This window comes from Rhinolophus ferrumequinum, chromosome 9 (genome assembly GCF_004115265.2).
Source record: "Rhinolophus ferrumequinum isolate MPI-CBG mRhiFer1 chromosome 9, mRhiFer1_v1.p, whole genome shotgun sequence".
Classification (NCBI taxonomy): Eukaryota; Metazoa; Chordata; class Mammalia; order Chiroptera; family Rhinolophidae; genus Rhinolophus; species Rhinolophus ferrumequinum.
The window spans coordinates 19,400,926-19,420,642 of NC_046292.1; the positions used below are offsets into that span (position 1 = coordinate 19,400,926).

The 19,717-nt window shown below is 48.3% G+C and overlaps 1 protein-coding gene across 1 annotated transcript; it reads left to right on the forward strand.

Annotated features, from left to right (window-relative positions):
* Positions 1-59: 59 nt before the first annotated feature.
* Positions 60-18,076, forward strand: SESN2 (sestrin 2). The gene is made up of 10 exons (XM_033114834.1): positions 60-537; positions 7,501-7,563; positions 9,591-9,788; positions 10,180-10,362; positions 10,473-10,685; positions 11,211-11,361; positions 11,868-11,986; positions 12,353-12,543; positions 15,427-15,571; positions 16,216-18,076. Exons 1-10 carry the CDS (start codon positions 439-441, stop codon positions 16,300-16,302), a joined length of 1,449 nt encoding a protein of 482 aa, XP_032970725.1. The 5' UTR covers positions 60-438; the 3' UTR covers positions 16,303-18,076.
* Positions 18,077-19,717: the final 1,641 nt, after the last annotated feature.

A 19,717-nucleotide genomic window follows, 5' to 3' on the forward strand; every position in this document is an offset into this window, starting at 1 on the left:
GATTGGCTGCGGCGCGGGGCTTTTGTGTCCCCGCCCTCCCCCAGGGACCGCAGCCGGCTGAGCCAAGCTGCTGGTGTCAGAGCTGGGTGAGCGCTGCCAGTTCCGCGGCGGGGATGCTGAGGAGCGCTTGGTCTGCGAGCAGCCCTGGCCACTGCGGACTTCCGAGACACCCCGGGCCGTGAAAACCCGTGCGCCGCGGGCAATCCCAGGCTCCCGAGGCCATTCACCGCTCCAGGAGCCGGACGAGAGGAGAGTCCAGCGAGGCAGCGGCCGTTCCTGGATTCTGGGCTTTCTGAGCGTTCGGGAACCCTGAGAGACACCCCGGGGCTCTAGAACCTCCCCAGCGGCCCCCAGTCCCGGCTTCCTGCGTGCATCGGTCCACAACCCCCTCCGGGGAACGGGTCCTCGGCGAGCCGCTGCTGGGTCCTGGCGCACACCATGATGGTTGCGGACTCCGAGTGCCGCGCGGAGCTTAAGAGCTACCTGCCGTTCGCCCGAGGCGGCGGCGGTGGCGGCAGCGGCCCCGGGGCCGGAGAGGTAAGCAGCGGCCGAGCGACGCCACTTTTACCTTGAACCCCGAGCCGCGTCCGAGCTTCTGGCTGGCCTAAGCAGAGTCGGTGCGCCCCCCCGGGCTCGGGGAGAGGGAGTGGAGCGCGTAACCCAGGAGTGGGGTTGCATCAACTGGCAGCCTCGGCCCTCTCCGCCCCCTCCTTCTTCCTCGGGGCTATGGAACCCTCCAGAGCGTCCTCGGACTCCTAGCCTAGGAGAGGAGACAGCTTTCTCCAGGTTTCCTTGCGTTTGGGCTCTCGTAGAGAGAGTCGTCAAGTCCAGGCAAATCCCGCCGCAGGGGCCCGACCACTCCTCCTCCCCGCCCCCTTCCCTTGGGCTGGGGCTGGCGGGCAGAAGACTCTTTCTAGGTAGGATACGACCCTGCTCCAATCCCCCGCTGTGGAAAATGGGGCACCTGGGACTAGCCAGCAAAGGTCGACCTCGTCCGCCGCCCCCACCTGCACCCCGGATTTGGAAGGGGGCGCCGGCGCTTCTGGGCCTTGGCTGGCTGCCAGGGACTCCGCGGCGGCCAAAGCTAGGGGGAGAGGGAGAAAACCCTGGCCGCAGCTTCTAAACGACGAGCCGTTAGACTGCGGTACCAAGGAGTCTGACGTCTCAGAAGTTTCGCAGGGACTCCCCTTTGCAGTGAGGATAGGAGTAAGGCTGGGCCTAATTTAACAATTCCCCTCCCCCGTCACCCCCACCCTCGACAATGGACATCTTGTCATTTATCAGGCACCTACTAGATGCCAGGCTTGGGTTTTGCCTTTTCTGTGAGCCCTCAGGAATAAACTAGCAACATATAAGCTATACTATAGCCCCATTTTACAGGATGAGAACACTGAGGTCCAGGAGGGGCTATGGAGATGCTTCCTTCACTAACCCCACAGAGCAGCTCATTCTCTGGCCTGGGTACCACCAGGATTTCCGAATGTGCTTGGCAGTACAGGGAGTTTTGCTTGTTTCTTTATAGTTTCCAGGCCTGGAGAGTAGTGCAAGTGTATTACTGAAGTTGAGAGTCAGACAAGAGCTAGTCCTAAACTCTGACCCTGGGAAAATCTCTGGGCTTCTCTGAGCAGCATGGTTTCTGGCGGATCCTACCTCCAGCAGTAGATAGTTTGTGTCCTGAGTTTTCTGTTAGCTTATTTACCCTTTCCCACCATAGTTTAGAAGCACCACGTGGAAGAAGAAAACCTGCTTGTTCCTGCTGTTTCTCAGTTGGGTGACCTTTTTTTGTTAATTAAAATGTATTGGGGTGACAATGGTCAACAAAACTACATAGGCTTCAAGTGTAAAATTCTGTAATACATCATCTATATATTGCATTATGTGTTCACCATCAGCTGGGTGACTTTGACCAAGTCACTCTACTCTCTGAGTCGGTTTCCTCCTTTGGGAAAAAAATGGAAATACAGTAAGTTCTCACTTTACATCGTCGATAGGGTCTGTGACTTTAAGGGAAATGATGAATAAGGAAACCAATCTTACCATAGGCCAATTGATATAAACAAACAACACTGAATGAAATGTTATTTGAGGACCTGCTGTAATGTTATTTATTAAGAGCACCTGGTCACTATAGCCTGAAGAGCTCCAGGTTCATGTACTAGCTCTCCTACTCAACTGCTGTGTGACCTTGGCCAAATGATCACATCTCTGATCCACAACCTCTTCCCATGGAGATTTGATAGTATCTCTGACGGATTATTGGGAGAATTCACTGAGAATACAAGCAAAGGCCAAACCACAGTGCAAGGAACTAGTAACTGTCAAACATGCTAGCTATTGTTAGAATGTGGCTATCACACATTTCTCTTTTCCCGGTGTCTCACAAGGGTGTGCCTGAGCCTGTCCCTCCTGCCTGAGGTGAGAGTTGGTCCATCCTTCTCTGGGACAATGCCTGGGAAGTGGTCAGGGCCGGCTCTGAGGGAGTGGCCTTTAGATGGAAGCCACGTGTCTGCAAGGGGGAAAGCTGGTAATGTCTGAACACTTGCTACAAATTCTCTCAAGAAAAGAGGACTTTGGGAAGATGTCTGCTTAAAGTGGAATCCTTAGAAGACAGCAGGGTGCTGGTAGTCCAAGGCCCAAGGGGGAAGACCCACTTGTACAATCCCCTCAACTCCCACCACTTCACCACACTCCCTTTCAGTGGGTCAAGGCCTTCAGATGCTTCGTTCTAGTATTGGTATGTTTTCAGAACTCTATTAGTCTCTTAGACTTGCTTCCTCAAACATCACTTCCTCAGGGAAGCCTTTCCTTCCCCACCAGATAAGTCCTCTCTGCATACCCTCTTCCAGTCCCCCTTTTCCCTTGTAGGAACTTTTATCCTAATTATAGTGTAACAGTTGTATAATCAGGCATTTCTTTTCTATTTCCCTTGCTGGACTAGAAACACTCTGTAGGTCACATCCCCAGCACTGTTCTTAGCACCTAATAAGTGCTTGTTACTATTTGCCCCTTTTGACTTAGCTGACCCTTGTGAATTGTGCAGGCTTTGAAGTCAGATCTGAGCTGTGCCTTTCTGGAACAGAACTCAGAAAGAGCTTCAATGAGTTGTCTCTGAAGAAGGGATAATAAAACTTATTTTCCTCCAAGTGGTTGCGAGAACCTGGCCAGATCACATGTATAAAGCACTTAGCCTAGTGTCCAGCCCACGGTGGGCATGAGTTTGTGGCAGCACTCACATACCACCTCCCCACAAGGCTGGTCAGAGGCTGCTTGGGCTGTCTTCCTCTCAGGTGTAAACCCTGGCAAATATTTGAGTTCAGCAGACCACAACTGCCCATGGGGTGGGGGTGGGGGAATCTGCCCCTTCCCAGCTGGCAGAGGGGCTTCACAGGTGTCTGTAGCTGAGTCCTGGGGGTTGCAGGCTCTGGATAGGATACTAAGAATAGAGGCTGTGGCTTCTCTTAAGAGGCTGATGTGGGTAGTGGACAGAACCCTTGGAAGTCAGACTGAGCTGAGTTCAAATCCCACATTGGCCACTTACCAGCTGGCACTTAACCTTTGGAACCTTAATCTTTCCTCAAGTGCAAAATAGAGACCCCCACCCCAAAACTGATGAAGATAAGGAAACTTGTGTACAAGTACCTGAGCTAATATTAAAAATTAACAATTAGTAAGCCCTTAAATTAGGAGCCAGGCACTGAGCTCTGAGGTGATTATCTTTGTTGAATGGCTCTCCTTGAGTGGCCACCACCAAGAGGGCTATGTGACTTCAGTGTTTCTGCTGCCCTGTGATATCCCTTCAATTGGAACAATAGAAACAGCAACCATTGGCTTTCCCTCTGCCCACACTTTGTTACCTTGGCTGGTCACCTGTCCCCTCTGGTTTCCCTTTCTTCATCTGTAAAATGGGGGTGGGGATCTTACCTTTATCAGGTGTACTGAACCTGCACTCTTCATTATGGTAGCCCTTAGCCACATGTGGGTATTTAAATTTTGGTAATTTTTTTAAAAATTAAAAATTCAGTTTTTTAGTTGCAGTAGTCACATTTCAAATGCTCAGCCACCATGGCTAGAGGCTTCCATCTTTATTGGACATGCAGATATAGAAGATCCCATCATTGCAGGAAGTCCTATTGGACTGCTCTGCGCTGGATACGAGTGACAACAGGGAACTAGATCCAATGTGCACCCTCAACATAAGAAACAACACAGTGTGACCAGTGCTGTGATTGGGGGCAGGTGGATTTCCAGGAATGTCGGCAGGAAGGAGGAGCTTCTCACTCCGGGTGAACCCCAGATGCAAAGCTTTGGGACTACTAAGAGATGGAAAAATTTAGAGAATGGGACCAGTTTCTGCAGTTGCAGAAACCTGGTTTGTATCCCAGCTCGGTTGCCTCTTTCCTGGCTGAGTGACCAGAATTGACTTAATGTCTCTGAGCCTTATTGCTCATCTGTCAAATAGGGACCGTTGTAGTAGTAGTTCCTGCCTTAAAGTGCCTGTGAAATAAATGCTTAGCCACTCGTAATCCCGGTTATCACCTATCGTTATTGTTGACTTCTTACCCCCTGGAAAAGGGGAAGGTTGGTTTGCAGGCCTCATCTCTTGGCTGTGATTCCCTGCCCCGTCTGCTCCCCCTGAAGTTCTGGGTGTCAAGGTCACGGAATCACTCAGGGTATTGAACCTCGACATTAGAATGTACTTGGTTTTGCCTCCAGAGCTTTGCGCTTTCTGTTCCCTTTGGCTGGGATGCTGGTCCCCTAGATCTTTACAGGCCCTGCTGCCTTCTCATCGACTCATTTAGCTATTTGATATTTAGAGAATCATCTCAAAGGTTCTCTATCTCCTCAGTGGCTTTCCCTGTCTATTCAAACTAAAATATTGCACACACCCCCACCCCAACATACACTCTCATTGCTCTATTTCATTTACTTCATTTAATCTACGCCTGGAAATCCTATTCATCATTTGTTTGTTTGTCATTCTCCATTAGATTGTAAATCCTGTGAAGGATGAAACTTTGTCTTTTCAATCCTGTGCTCTTGCTGTCTGCAATGTAGTCATTAAAGTATTTGTCCAATGAACAGATTAATTTTGGTTCCACCTGGAAGGCACTTAGCATAGTGCCTTACACTTGAGAAAGTGATCAATAAATGGAGAGAAACAATGGCCCTCCGCCTGGACTGTAAATTATGCTGGGCCCCACCCAGTTAAAATTGCTGGAGGTGGGACCTTGGCATTGGTATTTTTTAAAAAGCTTCTCAAAGGGATTCTAAAGTACTGCTTGGGTTGAGAAGCCATTATTTGAAATAACAATGAGGTTAATGGTAGCTGACTTGTACTAAGTGCTTACTGCGATAGAGGTACTGAGGTCAGGGCATTATCTCATTAAATCCTCATGACTACCCGGTGAAAGTAGTACTGTTAGCATTATGATTTGGTGAGGAAACTGAGGCTGACATAGGTAGCAGGTGGTGGTGGAGATGTCATTTGAGCCCAGGCAGTTGTTGTCAAGAGCCCCTGTCTTTTAACTATCATCACCATCATCATCATTATTAGAGCTGAAAATGTTGGTGGATCCAGACCTATCATTTAAAGACACACAGGTACCAAGTCCTTCCTTTGACAGCTCTTGGGGCAGATTTTGAGAGTGAAAAGGGACACCCAACACTGTTCCCTGTACCTTGCTAGCACCCTGATGGGCCCTCCCTGCCTCCCCGCCTCCAAACCCCAGTTCTGCCCTGCCCTTCCCCACCCCACCTGGCTGTGGTTTTCTCTTTGTCCTCAGGTCCCCTGAGGGGGAGGCCCTCTTTGTGGAGTCAGCAATTCTTATCTCCTACACAGAGCTGTGAGGCTTTTTCTCTTTGGTGAGGGAGGAGGGAAGCTGAAATGGGAATGCTTGGGGCTTGTGGTGGTTTCTATGCTGGACTTGGACCAGCCTGGCCTGATAACTCCCAGAAGTGTGGGCTGAAAGAGGCCCAAGCAATCAGCCCAACTACCTGCCTTTTTTATTGTCCAAGATTAAGGCCCAGAGAGTCTTGGTTACTTTTTCGGAGTCTCACAGCAAGTTAGTGGCAAGTTGTTATTCACACCCAGGACTTCCAGGTCCTGTTGTTCTTTCCTTTGTTGTCTTTCAGAGCCCCAAAGCTCTGTTTTCCTCAGGGGTCTTTCGGCCATCTGAGAAGGTTCAACTATAATCTTTAGTCCCTGGACACCTGGGTCTATCAGTACTAAGTCTGGGCTTTAATGAGTTGGGGAGAGTTAGGGGAACACTGTCTCTGTCTGTTGAGGGCACAACTCTGGTTTGGGTAAACTCTTTCCAAGGCCAGTGCTGGGAGCCCCCCTCCCAGTTATTAAAACAAATGAATAAGTAAAACATCCTCCCTGAACCTCACCTCTCTGACTAGACGCAGATTTAGTGAGTACATAATTGCTGGTTTCCAAAGAGCTGCAATACATGCTCGCCAGAAAAGCTGCTACTGTCAGCCGTGTGCGCCCTGCCCTGATTCCCTGGACGCCTCTCTGCTTTCTCTGTGTTCTTCATTCATTCACAGGCTAATGTGGATGATCTGGCTCATCTCCACAAAATGATCTGGTAGTAGAGAGACCTAAATCAGACAACCAGAGGACAATGTTTTCAGAAGCAAAAGCACTGGGAATTGTGGGGTCACAGATGAGGGTCCAAAGAAGGTTCCCAAGCCCTGGAAGATTGTAAGAGTTAGCTCTGCAAGAGGAGTGACCCATGGCAGGGTAGTGGGCCTGAGCCATTAATTTATCTCAAAGGCCATGGGAGGTAGAGGCAGGGTTTTAATCCAGATGATCAGATTTGCACTTGAGAAATTTTGCTCTGGCTGCAGAAAATTTGCCCTCTTTTATTATAGAAACCACTGGGGTCATGCACTCACTAAGTCTGCTCCTAGTCCTAGAGGTGGAGCTCAGGGGGGATGTTTTATGTATTCATTTGTTTTCTCAGTTTGGTAGAGGATGGAGAGGAAAGGAGAGGGCGGGAGGACCATAGGTGAGGCTGTGGGTGGTGGTCCAGATGAGATCTGTGAGGGGGTGATGGCGAGAGGGATGAAGAAATGACAACTTGAGAGAGATGACATCATAAGAATCTAGGATACTTGTAACCTGGATTCAGGATGTGAATGAGAAAGTTCTTGTATGGATCCTCCAGGGCTCAAGAAGGTGGCCTCCTAGAGATGTGCAACACGGTGGCTGTATATTTCCTGTCTCAGGCCCCTCCTACCCAGTCCTGGCCTCCCAGGTCCCTGCCCAGTTCCTGAAGCACTCAGCCTGTGGGGTGAGCCCTCTCTCTTGCTTACCCTCTCTCTACCTACAGAACAGGTGTGTATTTCTCACCTGGCTCCTCCATGCAGTTTACACCGGAAAGGGGGTTTTAAAAGTTCACTGTGGCCCCTTGAATAGTAGGAGAAAACTGGAGAGAGAACTATCCTTTTCATCTTCCCTTTTACCTCCAACTTACCGTGACTGTTTCCTTCTAGGAGCAGAGGGAGAGCCGGGCTCCGCGAGGCCCTGGGCCCAGCGCTTTCATCCCAGTAGAGGAGGTAGGATGGGAAGGGGTTAGGAACTGTGACTTCGTTGGAAAAAGGGATGTGGACATTGGACGGGTGGGGGTCTTGTCCTAAAGCCTCTTGAAATAGAAGCTCTGAAACTACCCCTTCAGGTTCCTGACTCATGTAATCTACAAAACAGCTCTGTGAAGCAGGCCTGTCAACCTCATTCTGCTGGGAAGAAATAGGCTCAAAGAGATAAAGTGATGATAACACAGCCAGATAATGAACAAACTTTTAATTCCCAGGACAAGGCCTGCTTTTCCTTAAGAAGATAAAGCTATCATGTTTAGCTTCACATCCTTAACTTTGCATATATTAAAGTTTTTTTTCAACTTCAAAAGTAATATTTGTACATTATTTAAAAAATTTTTTCCCATGTTTCAGAAGCTCTCGTCTCTTGTAATCCCACTCCCCACAGAGGTGTGTAATCAGTGTCACTTATCCATTTGCCACTGTTTTCCGGACTTTTTTCGTACAGAACCATCGTCATAATTTACATGTTTTTTTTGGGGGGTGGGGGTGTGTCAATGTGTTGTTTTGTTTTTCACTTAATGTAACAGAGACCTCTTTCATCTACAGAGTCAGATTCATTTATGTAACAAATATCTATTGAAAGATTCATCTGTCAGGCGCTGTTCTAAGCTCTGAGGACATGGCAGAGAACAAGACAGGCACAAATCCTTGCCATCATGGAGTTGACATTCTAGAGCGGGGTTGGCGTGATGGTGGGGATGCCCTCAAAGCGCTGGCACAGAAAAGTCCCTTCTTTTTCTTTGACCTTCAAGGAACAAAGACAAAAGTTTTGTTTCCTTGTCGTCTTGGCTCTCTTAAATGTGTAGGCCAAGTAGTTAATGAGCTGTTAACAAACCACTGAACTTCCCCCAGTTCCCTCCACTCCTTGTGAATGGAAAGCAGACAACCACCCCCTGATTATTCATGTCTGTAGCCCAGAATTTTAAGCTCAGGTTATTGTTCTTGTATTTTCTTTTTTCATTTACAAATCACCACTCTTCTTTGATAATACTGGAAATAAATAGGCTTTGGGGGTTCATGTACAGTTGAATCCTGGTTCTGTCATGTACTAGATCTGTAACCCTGAGCAAGGAATGAAACTTCTCTGGGCCTTGATTTCCTCGTCTGTTAATGGGAAAAATAGTGTTCACCTCTCAAGATACCTGGGAAGATTCATGAGATAATGCAGGGGTAGCGCCAAACTCAGCTCTGGGGTGGAGGAAGCACTCAGGAAATGTGACCAATTTTGCACCCACCTCCCATGGCTGTATGGATTTGCGCTGCTGGAATAAAAGCTCCATAAAGGCAGGAGAAACTGTACTTTAATCTGTGTGCCTGAGTTTTCCTGTCTAAAAATGGAGAAAATAGAATTCTAATGGCATAGTTGTGAGGATTAAATGAGCAAATAAGGATAAAGTGTTTGACACATAGTGAGTGTTATATAAGTACTGGCTAATATTATATAAGGGGTCTAATAAGTATTTAGTTTAATCACTTAATAAAATATCTTTTTTTTTTAAATAGGTGAAGGGGAACAGGACTTTATTGGGGAACAGTGTGTACTTCCAGTACTTTTTTCCAAGTCAAGTTGTTGTCCTTTCAGTCTTAGTTGTGGAGGGTGCCATTCAGCTTCAAGTTGTTGTCCTTCCAGTCTTAGTTGTGGAGGGCGCAGCTCAGCTCCAGGTCCAGTTGCTATTGCTAGTTGCAGGGGGCGCAGCCCACCATCCCTTGGGGGAGTCCAACGGGCAACCTTGTGGTTGAGAGCCTACTGGCCCATGTGGGAATCGAACCGGCAGCCTTCGGAGTTAGGAGCACGGAGCTCCAACCACCTGAGCCACTGGGCTGGCCCCTTAATAAAATATCTTTTCCTCCCCTATTCTCCTGTTGTTGCACATGGTGGTGGTTTTCAGTTTCTTGCGATTATAACCCCACTGCAGTGAATATGTTGGTCTCTTTGGTGGGAAGGTAGGATGGGAACCCATCCTCTCCTCACCTCTGCTTGGCAGGTCCTTCAGGAGGGAGCTGAGAGCCTCGAGCAGCACCTGGGGCTGGAGGCTCTGATGTCCTCAGGACGGGTGGACCACCTGGCAGTGGTGATGGGCCTGCACCCTGACTACCTTAGCAGATTCTGGCGCCTACATTACCTGCTACTGCACACAGATGGACCCCTGGCCAGCTCCTGGCGCCACTATATTGCCATCATGGTGAGCCTGTCTGAGCCGGACTCTTGTGGGGGCGGCCACATGGGGGGTTCAGTCCTCAAATCTCTTTGCTGGGGACTTCCTGAACTGATTCCATAGATGAGGAAGAGAAGCAGAGGAAAGCCCGGGCTTTATCTGACTATCCATAGAATTTTAGATTTTGAAGAGTGGCCTCTTGAATGCCTACTTTACAGATTGGAAAACTGAGGCATAAAGGGGTAGATGACCTGCCCAAAGTAGGACAATGAACCAGTGGCAGAGCTGGGGTTAGGACCTAAATTTTCTGCCTCTCAAGCAACAGTGAAGCCTGTGATGTCAGCCTCCATGGGGTACCCACCCTGAGCAGGGCACAGAAAGAACAGAGTGACCTACGTTCTTTCCACCACCTCCACAGGCGGCCGCCCGCCACCAGTGTTCCTACCTGGTGGGTTCCCACATGGCCGAGTTTCTGCACACTGGCGGTGACCCTGAGTGGCTGCTTGGCCTCCACCGTGCCCCTGAGAAGCTGCGCAAGCTCAATGAGATCAACAAGTTGCTGGCACATCGACCGTGGCTCATCACCAAGGAGCACATCCAGGTGCAGTGGGCAGAGAGGCAGGTCCCCGAGGGAGTTCAGAGGCCAGGCTGGGGCATGGCAGACAGCGCAGAGGCAGGCGCTGAGCAAGTCTGGCCTTCTTTCCTCTCCAGGCCTTGCTGAAGACAGGCGAGCACAGCTGGTCTCTGGCTGAGCTCATCCAGGCCCTGGTCCTGCTCACTCACTGTCACTCGCTGGCCTCCTTCGTGTTTGGCTGTGGCATCCTCCCTGAAGGGGACCTGGAGGGCAGCCCTACCCCCCAGGCACCTTCACCGCCCAGTGAGCAGAGCAGCCCCCCCACCAGGGACTCATTGAACAACTCGGGGGTAAGTCACTGGCCAGGGTCTTGATGGGAGAGGAAGCTGGCATGGCCTCTCATCCCTGGGTAGAAAGCACTGCTTCCCTATCTCACATTGAGAGGCCTTAGAATAGTTATTGGACGTGGAAGCTCCGTTTCCTCATCTATAAAATAAGAATGAAGACCCTCACTTCATAGTGGGTTGTGAGGATTAAATGAAATAACCATGTGACTGGCCTCTCAGCGTGCAGCCCCCTAGGTGTAAAGTCTCCTGTTTTTTAGCACTTGCAGAATACAAAGTTTGCCTCTTATTTTATAAGATGGCCTTGTTTGTTTTAATAGAAAAATACAGATAACTTTAAAAATCCCTTACCTGTGAGGGAAGTTGATGCTCAGAGAAGACATGTCTGTTGGGTAGCTTCTTAAACTTCACTTGGGGAAGGACAGACCATGTGAGCTGCCCATTCGGGACTGCCTGGCATGTGGGAAAGATGTCTGGAGTTTCCGGGGTGGCGGGGAGGAGTAGATGATTGTCACTGGGTCCCTCCTCCAGGGCTTTGAGGCAGCCCGAGACGTGGAGGCTTTGATGGAACGCATGAGGCAGCTGCAGGAGAGCCTGTTGCGGGAGGAGGGAGCCTCCCAGGAGGAGATGGAGAGCCGCTTTGAGCTGGAGAAGTCGGAGAGCCTGCTGGTAACCCCCTCAGGTACAGGATCACAGGTGTCCAGGTTCCAGGTACCCCCTTCTTACACCATCTCTGCTGAGGAGTAGGCACCTCCCTGCACTGCACCTCTTATATTTTGGGTCAGACCTGGGTTTGAATCGGGCCTGTTAGCTTTTCTGGCAGTCTGACCACTGATAAGTCACTTCCTGCCTCGAGGCCTCAGTCTCCTCCCACATGAAGGATTGACGTGTAGGGTAAATGGAACAAGAGAAGCAGAGCTCTTAGCACAGAGCCAGGCTCAGAGTAAGAGGCTCCGTAAAGAACTCCTACTGTTAGGATTGCTGTTATTACTGGGCCTCTTCCCCAGGTCCTTGGGTCTGATTCACCCCCTCCCCTGGCTCCAGCTGGAGCCCTGCCACTCACCACATTGAGGGGCTTTCTCTGGCCCTCTACTCTGTTGCCTGGCCCCCTATTGACGATTAATCAACAGTAGAGGCCTCTGTGCTCCGTGCCTTGGCCTCACTGTGACCGATTTGTGATATCCTCAGCTGACATCATGGAGCCCTCTCCACACCCAGACATGCTGTGCTTTGTAGAAGACCCCACCTTTGGATATGAGGACTTCACCCGGCGAGGGACTCAGGCGCCCCCCACCTTCCGTGCCCAGGTAGGCTCTCCCCACTAGTCTTGGCATTGCTCTGAATTTTCAAACAATCAGGGCGGGGGAGGGGCGGGATAGATGGTTTGAATGGTTAGAGTTGGGCACATTCTCTCCCTCAAGATTCCATGAGGGAAGAAGGAGACCCAGGATCACGAAGGGACCCATGTGCGCCTTAAGCTCAGGGGAACCTGATCATAGGGTCATCGCCAAATGGCATTCCCCTCAGCTTCTCAGGCCCAGACCAAGTAGTGGGTTAGATTTGTGGGGTGGGGAGGGCATTATGGAGAGCCAGGGTGTGCTCCAGAGGATGATGTCTCTGGCCAGGCTTGGGCCCCAAAGATTCCGCTCACTGCTCCTTCCCACGTGTCTCAGGATTATACCTGGGAAGACCATGGCTACTCATTGATCCAGCGTCTGTACCCTGAGGGTGGACAGCTGCTGGACGAGAAGTTCCAGGCAGCCTATAGCCTCACGTACAACACCATCGCCATGCACAGTGGAGTGGACACCTCCATGCTCCGCAGGGCCATCTGGAACTACATCCACTGCATCTTTGGCATCAGGTGAGCACATGTCCCCTCTTCCAGGGCATGGGTGCACTGCAAATCCTTGATCAGAGTCAGTGTCCTTTTTCTCTTTGTTTTTCCTTTTCCTTTCTTCCTGCTTGTGCTGTTTTTCAAAGCAAATTTCTTTGCTGATTATAAAAGATAACAGATGTGCTCACTCCTTCAGCCTTGTAAATGAAACTCTTTAGTCCCACCCCTTGGAGTGTTTCCCCGAAAATAAGACCTCACTGGACAATCAGCTCTAATGTGTCTTTTGGAGCAAAAATTAATATCAGTCTTATATTATATAAGACCGGGTCTTATATAAGACCCAGTATTCTAGTCTAGTCTAGTCTAGTCTACTGTATTCTATTCTATTCAAGACCCAGTCTTATATTATAGTAAAATAAGACCGGGTCTTATATTAATTTTTGCTCCAAAAGACGCATTAGAGCTGATTGTCTGGCTAGGTCTTATTTTCGGGGAAACACGGTGTATATATATATATATATATATATATCCATAGTTATCAGAGAGAGAGATTTAGTTATGCTCATATTTCCATTCCAAATAGCAGTTCTTTTCTCATAATAAATAAAGGCAACATAAATGCCCATCAGCAGGGTACTTTAGATAATCGATGTGTCTATTTAATGAAGTATTATGCAACTATTAAAAATTACAATAATGATCTATTGATATTGCCATGCAAAAATGTTCAAAATGTATTGAGAGAGCTGGTCACCTACTAGAATCTTCTGTTTGTTCCTTTTTTTTTTCCTTCCTCTTTTTTTACTAAAAGTGTGTGCAGGCATGGAAAATGTACTAAATTGTTATTTAGTAATGGTTGTCTCTGTAGAGTGATGAATTATAGTTTCATCTTGTTACCTAAGTACTTTCTGATTTTTTTATTTTTTTGGAGTAGTGTTTTGTTTTTTTTTTAATTGATGGGATCATACGCAATATTTCTGCGAATTGCTTTTTTTCACCTAATATTCTACTGCCTTCCTTGTCAATATCAACAGATCTTTTATGCTTTTTTAACTGCTGAATCCATTGCATGGTGTTCTGTTTTGGATGTAGCACAATTATTCAATCACTTCCCTCTTGTTGGATATTTAAGTAGTTTGCAGTTTCACTACTACACACCGTGTGTGCTGACTAGTCTTTCACCTAAGTCCTCATATATAAGTCCTCGTTGTGAAATGACTTCTCAAGGATATATACAGAACAATTATTTTTTAATTTAAAAAATATCTCACTGTGATAACATTGTGGGAAATTCAAAGAATTAAGAAAAAAACGATTTCCCCAAATCCTCTGACTCTACAACCACATCCACATCCTGTAGCATTTTTCTCCAGTACTTTTTTTTTCTTTCTTATCTAGTTGCTTTTGCATAGTTGAAATTATAATGATTATTTCATTTAAACAATATGTTTGATGTCTATAAAGAGAAACAGCTTGATTTTTCGTAAATTTTGAAAAAGTATTTATGAAAATACTTTTTCGTAAATGTTTTTCAAACTATTTGGGGCGGCCGGTGAGCTCAGTTGGTTAGAGCGCGGTTCTCTTAACAGCAAGGTTGCCAGTTTGATCCCCACGTGGGCCACTGTGAGCTGCGCCCTCCACAACTAGAGTGAAACAACTACTTGACTTGGAGCTGATGGGTCCTGGAAAAACACTTAAAAATAAATAAAAGTTGAAAAGAAACAACAGATAACAAAAAGAAGGAAATCAAAATTTCCATGATTCCACCAGCTCTTATTATTGTCAAGTATTTCTTTCCTGTTTTTTTCCATCACAAATAATCAAAACAAATAATTTTACAAAAACAAGATTTTCTTGCCTACTCATTTCACATATTTTACTCATGTAATCAAACGTGAACATATTTTCGTGAACACTTGATTTTTTTCTTGCTTTTCTCATTTAACAGTTTATTCCAAGCATCAAAAAAAAAATCCCCTAATTTTTAAAAAGGTACAAATGTGTATTTCAGTGCATTACTAGTTATAAGCCATATTTCACTGGGTGGACTGAACTGTACTTAATGGACTACCATCTTGCTGGTCATTGGCAGGTTTCTAATGCAGGGGAGGCTGAGTGAGGATGGATGGGCATGTTAGACAGCAGCTAGTTCCTGGCCAGCTCTCAGGTCCAGGCTCCTCCACTCTCCAACATGGTCCTTCATCCTATGCCTTTGTCTACCAAGTCTGTCCCCCAGGTTTCAACCAGTCTTCCCCATCCACGCTGATCTGTGATCACTCACTGGCTCTCTAGACTGGGGAGTCACAAAGTAGCTTCTGTGCTGGTCACCAACTTGGTGTTTGACTTTGAACAAGCTAATTGCCGCAGTTTGCCCATCTGTAAAATGAGTACCAGTTCCTTTTTGCCCTTTCCCTCTTCCTTCTCCAGGGTAAATATTTGCACTGACCTCCTGCTCCATCTTCCACAGCCTTGACTTTAAGTAGTGAATGTGACCTTGGAGCCAGGCTTTGCATCCCCTTCCCAGCTGTGTGACCTAGGGCAAGTGACTTCACTTCTCTGAATCTCAGTTTCATCTTTAAAATGAGGCTGCGGTATGACAGTGTACTGTATACTATGGTTTTGTCTGCAGTAGTGTACTAGGAGTTCTAAGGTTCCGTGAGTACATGTTCACAGGGTGTGCAGTTGGTACTCAGTAAAGCATGCTTGTTCTCTGCGTCCCTTGGCATGGTCCCCGGTGGCCTGTGACATATGACATCAGCTATTTTTCTAAGAAGAACCGAGCTTTTAGTTGCTTCCTACTTTCTGCCTTTTCTTGCCCCTCTGTTCCTCCTCCTATAGGGTGGGGCTGGGGGAGAAGAGCTACTTCTGGGAGCTGAGGGTGAGTAATGCCTTGGGGGCCTTTCCATCCAGATATGACGACTATGACTACGGAGAGGTAAACCAGCTCCTAGAGCGGAACCTCAAGGTCTATATCAAGACGGTGGCCTGCTACCCAGAGAAGACCACCCGAAGAATGTACAGCCTCTTCTGGAGGCACTTCCGCCACTCAGAGAAGGTAAGTCCCAGGGGGTGGGTAGGGAAAGGGTGGAACTAGACAAGCCTGGCCAGTGGAAGGCGCCAAGGGCTCAGGACCCAATGATGAGGTAGCCCAGACTGAGTCTGTGCTGTCAGGTGGGACACCTGGGCATGTTGTCCTGGGTCCACTGTGGGATGTCAGACTCAATTTACTCACTGATAAAACGGAAATGTGCTTCCCAGGGTCCTCAGTGGCAGCCAGGAAGACCTGGGTTCAAATCATAACACTATAACTCAATAGCAGTGTGACCTTGGGCGAGGCATTTTGCCTCCCTGAGCTTTTTAACTTTACAATGGAAGTAAATATTGCCTGCATTTCAAGGTTGCTGGGAAGATGAAGTGAGAACATGAAGGTAAATCTCTGATCCCACACAGGTGCCCAGTGGTAGCTCTTATTTTTAGCTTTGGGGGATAAAGAGATTAGTCATGATTGGGATGAATGTGCTTGAAATTCTTCAGCACTCTTTGTACCTGACTACTCAGACAGAGCCTCAGGAAAGGGCAGGGCATCTGTATAGGGAAGAGAAAGGGTGAGGTGAGTGGTCAGGGATGGTGGCAGTCTGGGAGGGATGGGGATGTCGAGGACTGACATCAGATGCCAACAAGCCCTCATCTGTGCCCCAGGTCCACGTGAACTTGCTGCTCCTGGAGGCCCGCATGCAAGCGGCCCTGCTCTACGCCCTGCGTGCCATCACCCGCTACATGACCTGACTCCTGCATAGGACCTGGGCCTGGAGCAGCTGACCCTGGAGACATCCTCCTTCCCTGCAAGGACTTTTCTGTCTGGAGACAGACCCGATCCCCTTTCTGTCTCAACGCCCACTCACCGCACTCTGGGGGTGGGCTTTTGTGTGATGTGCAGCCCCCTACACCCCAAGTCACACTCTCCTTTTTCTTACTGGAATGGAGAGGATCTCTAGGATCTCAGCTTTGCCCCTGGAAATTAGAAGAGGACTAACAGATTCCCACGAGCCATGCCCTTCCTGCCCCTGATCCCAGAGGCGCAGAGGACACAGGAAGGAAAATGCGCTGAGCTTGGACTTGTGTGCCAGCAGGCTGGGCCCCAGGCACCACAAATACTGTGGCCTTCCTGGGCTGGGAAGGTCCCTGGCTGGCCCCCCAGGAAGAGGGGCAAACACCTCCAGGGACTGACACTCCAAGCAGCTTTCCTTTGCTCCTCCCTCATTCCGATTTCATTACCTCTCACCTGCCATTCACCCATCAATGTGAAAATCAGGGTCACAGCTGGTCTGTGCATCCAGCTCTCCCAACACTTGTTCTGTCAGGCAGCCTTGTTTTCTAATTGCCCCAATCCTACTTCACTTTCTGGGACCTCTTTTGTCCTCTTACCCGTTTGCCCCATTCCTGGTGGTATGAGATCCCAGGAAAGACAGGACCAAGCACATCAAAAAAAGTAGATTATCTCTACAGAATTTGGGTCTGTTGAACGCTTTGCCTTCTAAAGAGTAGGGAGTATTAGATTATAAATTCTCTGTATTTCGGTCCTTCATGGGTGAAGTTCAAACCTCTTCAGGACCTCCCCCCCAGAGCCACAGTCAATGCCTTGGAGGGGGAGGAGACAGGAAGCAGTCTGTTCTCTCCAGAGCTGCACCTGCCCAGCACCCCACCCTGCTGTCTCCCATGGCTACTGCAGATGTTTGTCTAAATGTTGAGCCTTTCTAGGTGGCATGTGGCCCAGTGGGCGAGGCAGGAGACCCCAGGGTTCTTGTTTGGGCCATTCCACTGGCCAGGTGTCCATGGTTGCTTTGCCAAACCTCGTTGACCTCTATTTCCGCATTTGCAGCCTGAGGGGCGGGGCTAAGTTTCTGACATCTGAGTCTTCACCCTGGGTTTCTCAGGCCAACCTGCCAGCTGTGAATTGCAAATCTGTGGGATCTTGAAGACCTCTGGGGACACCCACCCCACTCTCCACCCCCCACACACACCCCCGTCCCGCCACTTGCAGTTGGTCTCTCCTGGCTACCTTCCAAGGACCATCCAGTTTCTGTCTCCTCTCCTCTACTTTAGGTGGATTGTTTAGAGGCAGAAGCAGCCAAGGACTGATCCCAGGCACTTTCTATAGCAAACAAGCTGTGAATTATGACTTCCCTTCTTCCAGCAGTATGTGCCTCCTCTCTGACCAGTTTGGAGGTGACTGAAGAAAGGCAAGAGCCAAGATGCTGCTTGCTTCTAACCCTCCTCTGGGGTGGGGCAGAAGAGGAGCCTGGTCAGTGTGTCACATTTCATACCCATGCAGGCATGGGGAAGCCACTGGCACCCCCTCAGGCCTCAAAGCCCTCCCTGCAATGAAACTAGGCTGGAGGAAAGAGGCCCCAGCCTTGGGATTTGGATTCTAGAGGGGACATGATGCCTCTGTAAATGTCCCGGGGGTGGGAGGTATTCAGTGTTCAAGTGCATAAGTCTTTGGCTTTGCTATCAGTTCCGTATGATGAGAAATAAAGGTTCACCGAGGTTTTGTTTTGTACTTTTGTTAATGGGCTGTTTTTCCATTTCCTAAGGGTCATGGTTCACCTCTTAGCATAAGCAGGAAGCTGTGATTGCATCATGGACCTGACCTGCTAGCTCCAGTCCTGGGCACTTGTGCCTAGTGCCTGCAGGATTGGGAGTGGTTGGCATTGAAATTCTACTTCTATCCCTTGGTATCCAGCCCCTTCACCCATTTGTGGCAGGCCAGGCACTACTGAAAAATAATGGCCATGTTATTTTTCTCACTAAGCCTGGCTCTGGAGTCTATTTGGAAGCCATTTCTCTGAATGTGCAGCAATCCTGCAAGAGAATGGAAACTCAGAGGTAAAGTGACATTGCTGAGGCCATATAATAGTTGGAGTCAGGATTCCAGCTGGTCTGCTTGACCCTGAAGCCTTGGTTGGTCTTCCCACTACTGGGCTCCCCCTGTGGCAGAGTCTGAGAATCTGGGGAGACCACCCTCATCCACTGCCCCACCACATTATGCTTGCCTGCTTCTCATCCTTCCCTTTCTAGTATCAAGGAGACAGACCAGTCATAAGGACTGGCTAGTTAGATGTGACCCCCCTACCCCAACGCCCATATGCCTGTCCATTTAGTAGCTGTGTGATCTTGGTCAAGCTTCTGAACTTCTCTGGGCACCAAGAACTCTAGTAAGCATAGGAAAACCACATCATGAGTAAGCTAAGCCCTTTTGTGATTCCCTGCTTGCTCTAACTGCCGTCACAAAATGAAAACAGCCTCTTCCAGGAAGCCACCTCTGACTGACTCCATGTCCCCTTTAACCTCTACCCTCTTCATTTTTGCAGTATTCCCAATACATTTGTCCCTTCTTCTAGAGTCATTTGAGAGGGTGTGAGAGAAATCAGACCCTTAGAGTACAAAACTTGGATTCTGGTCCTGACTCACCATCACAGTGCCTTGAGTTTCCTCTCCCGCAGAAACAGGCAAAATGTTTTCATTTCCTTTCTAGGTAGCATTATTGAGTAACTGTTGCCAAATTTTCAAATTTAAACTCATAATCTTCACAACAAGCCTGTGAGAAGGGAGTGGTCCCATTTAATAGATGTTGAAAGGAACCTCAGTGGAGTCTAGGGACACCAACTCAAGAGACTTGGGTTCAAATTACAGCTTTGACATTTAATGTGTGTGACCATAAGCAAGTTACTTTAATTATCCGTTCTCAATTTCCTTCTCTATGTAATGGAATTACTACCTAGGGTTAGAGGAGGGTTGTGCAGATTAATACATGAAAAGCACTTGGCACAATTCAGGTACCTAGCATCTAGCACTAGTGAGCCATTCAGTATATAGATATCTGCCCGACATCAAGAAACAGGGTTTGAATGATTGTGAGTCAGATTTCCGAGCACTGCTTTTGTCCTCAAACTCCCTAGGCCCTCAGTCTGCTTTTTTTTTTCCCTTATCCTGTTAGTCAATTCGCACGTGGAATTGAAAACTCGTGGCTCCAGCTTGGATCTAATGAATCTGTTTTAGATTTCTGCAGCCCGCAATCCAGGTCCTTTGCACATCTACCCAGGTTGGAGTTTGCAGAAGGTTGCTGCTGGCTAGATTCTTTGTTTGGCTTTTGAAGCCATGCTTGGATTGAGGACTTCTGAGAATGGGTAGAAACAAGCTG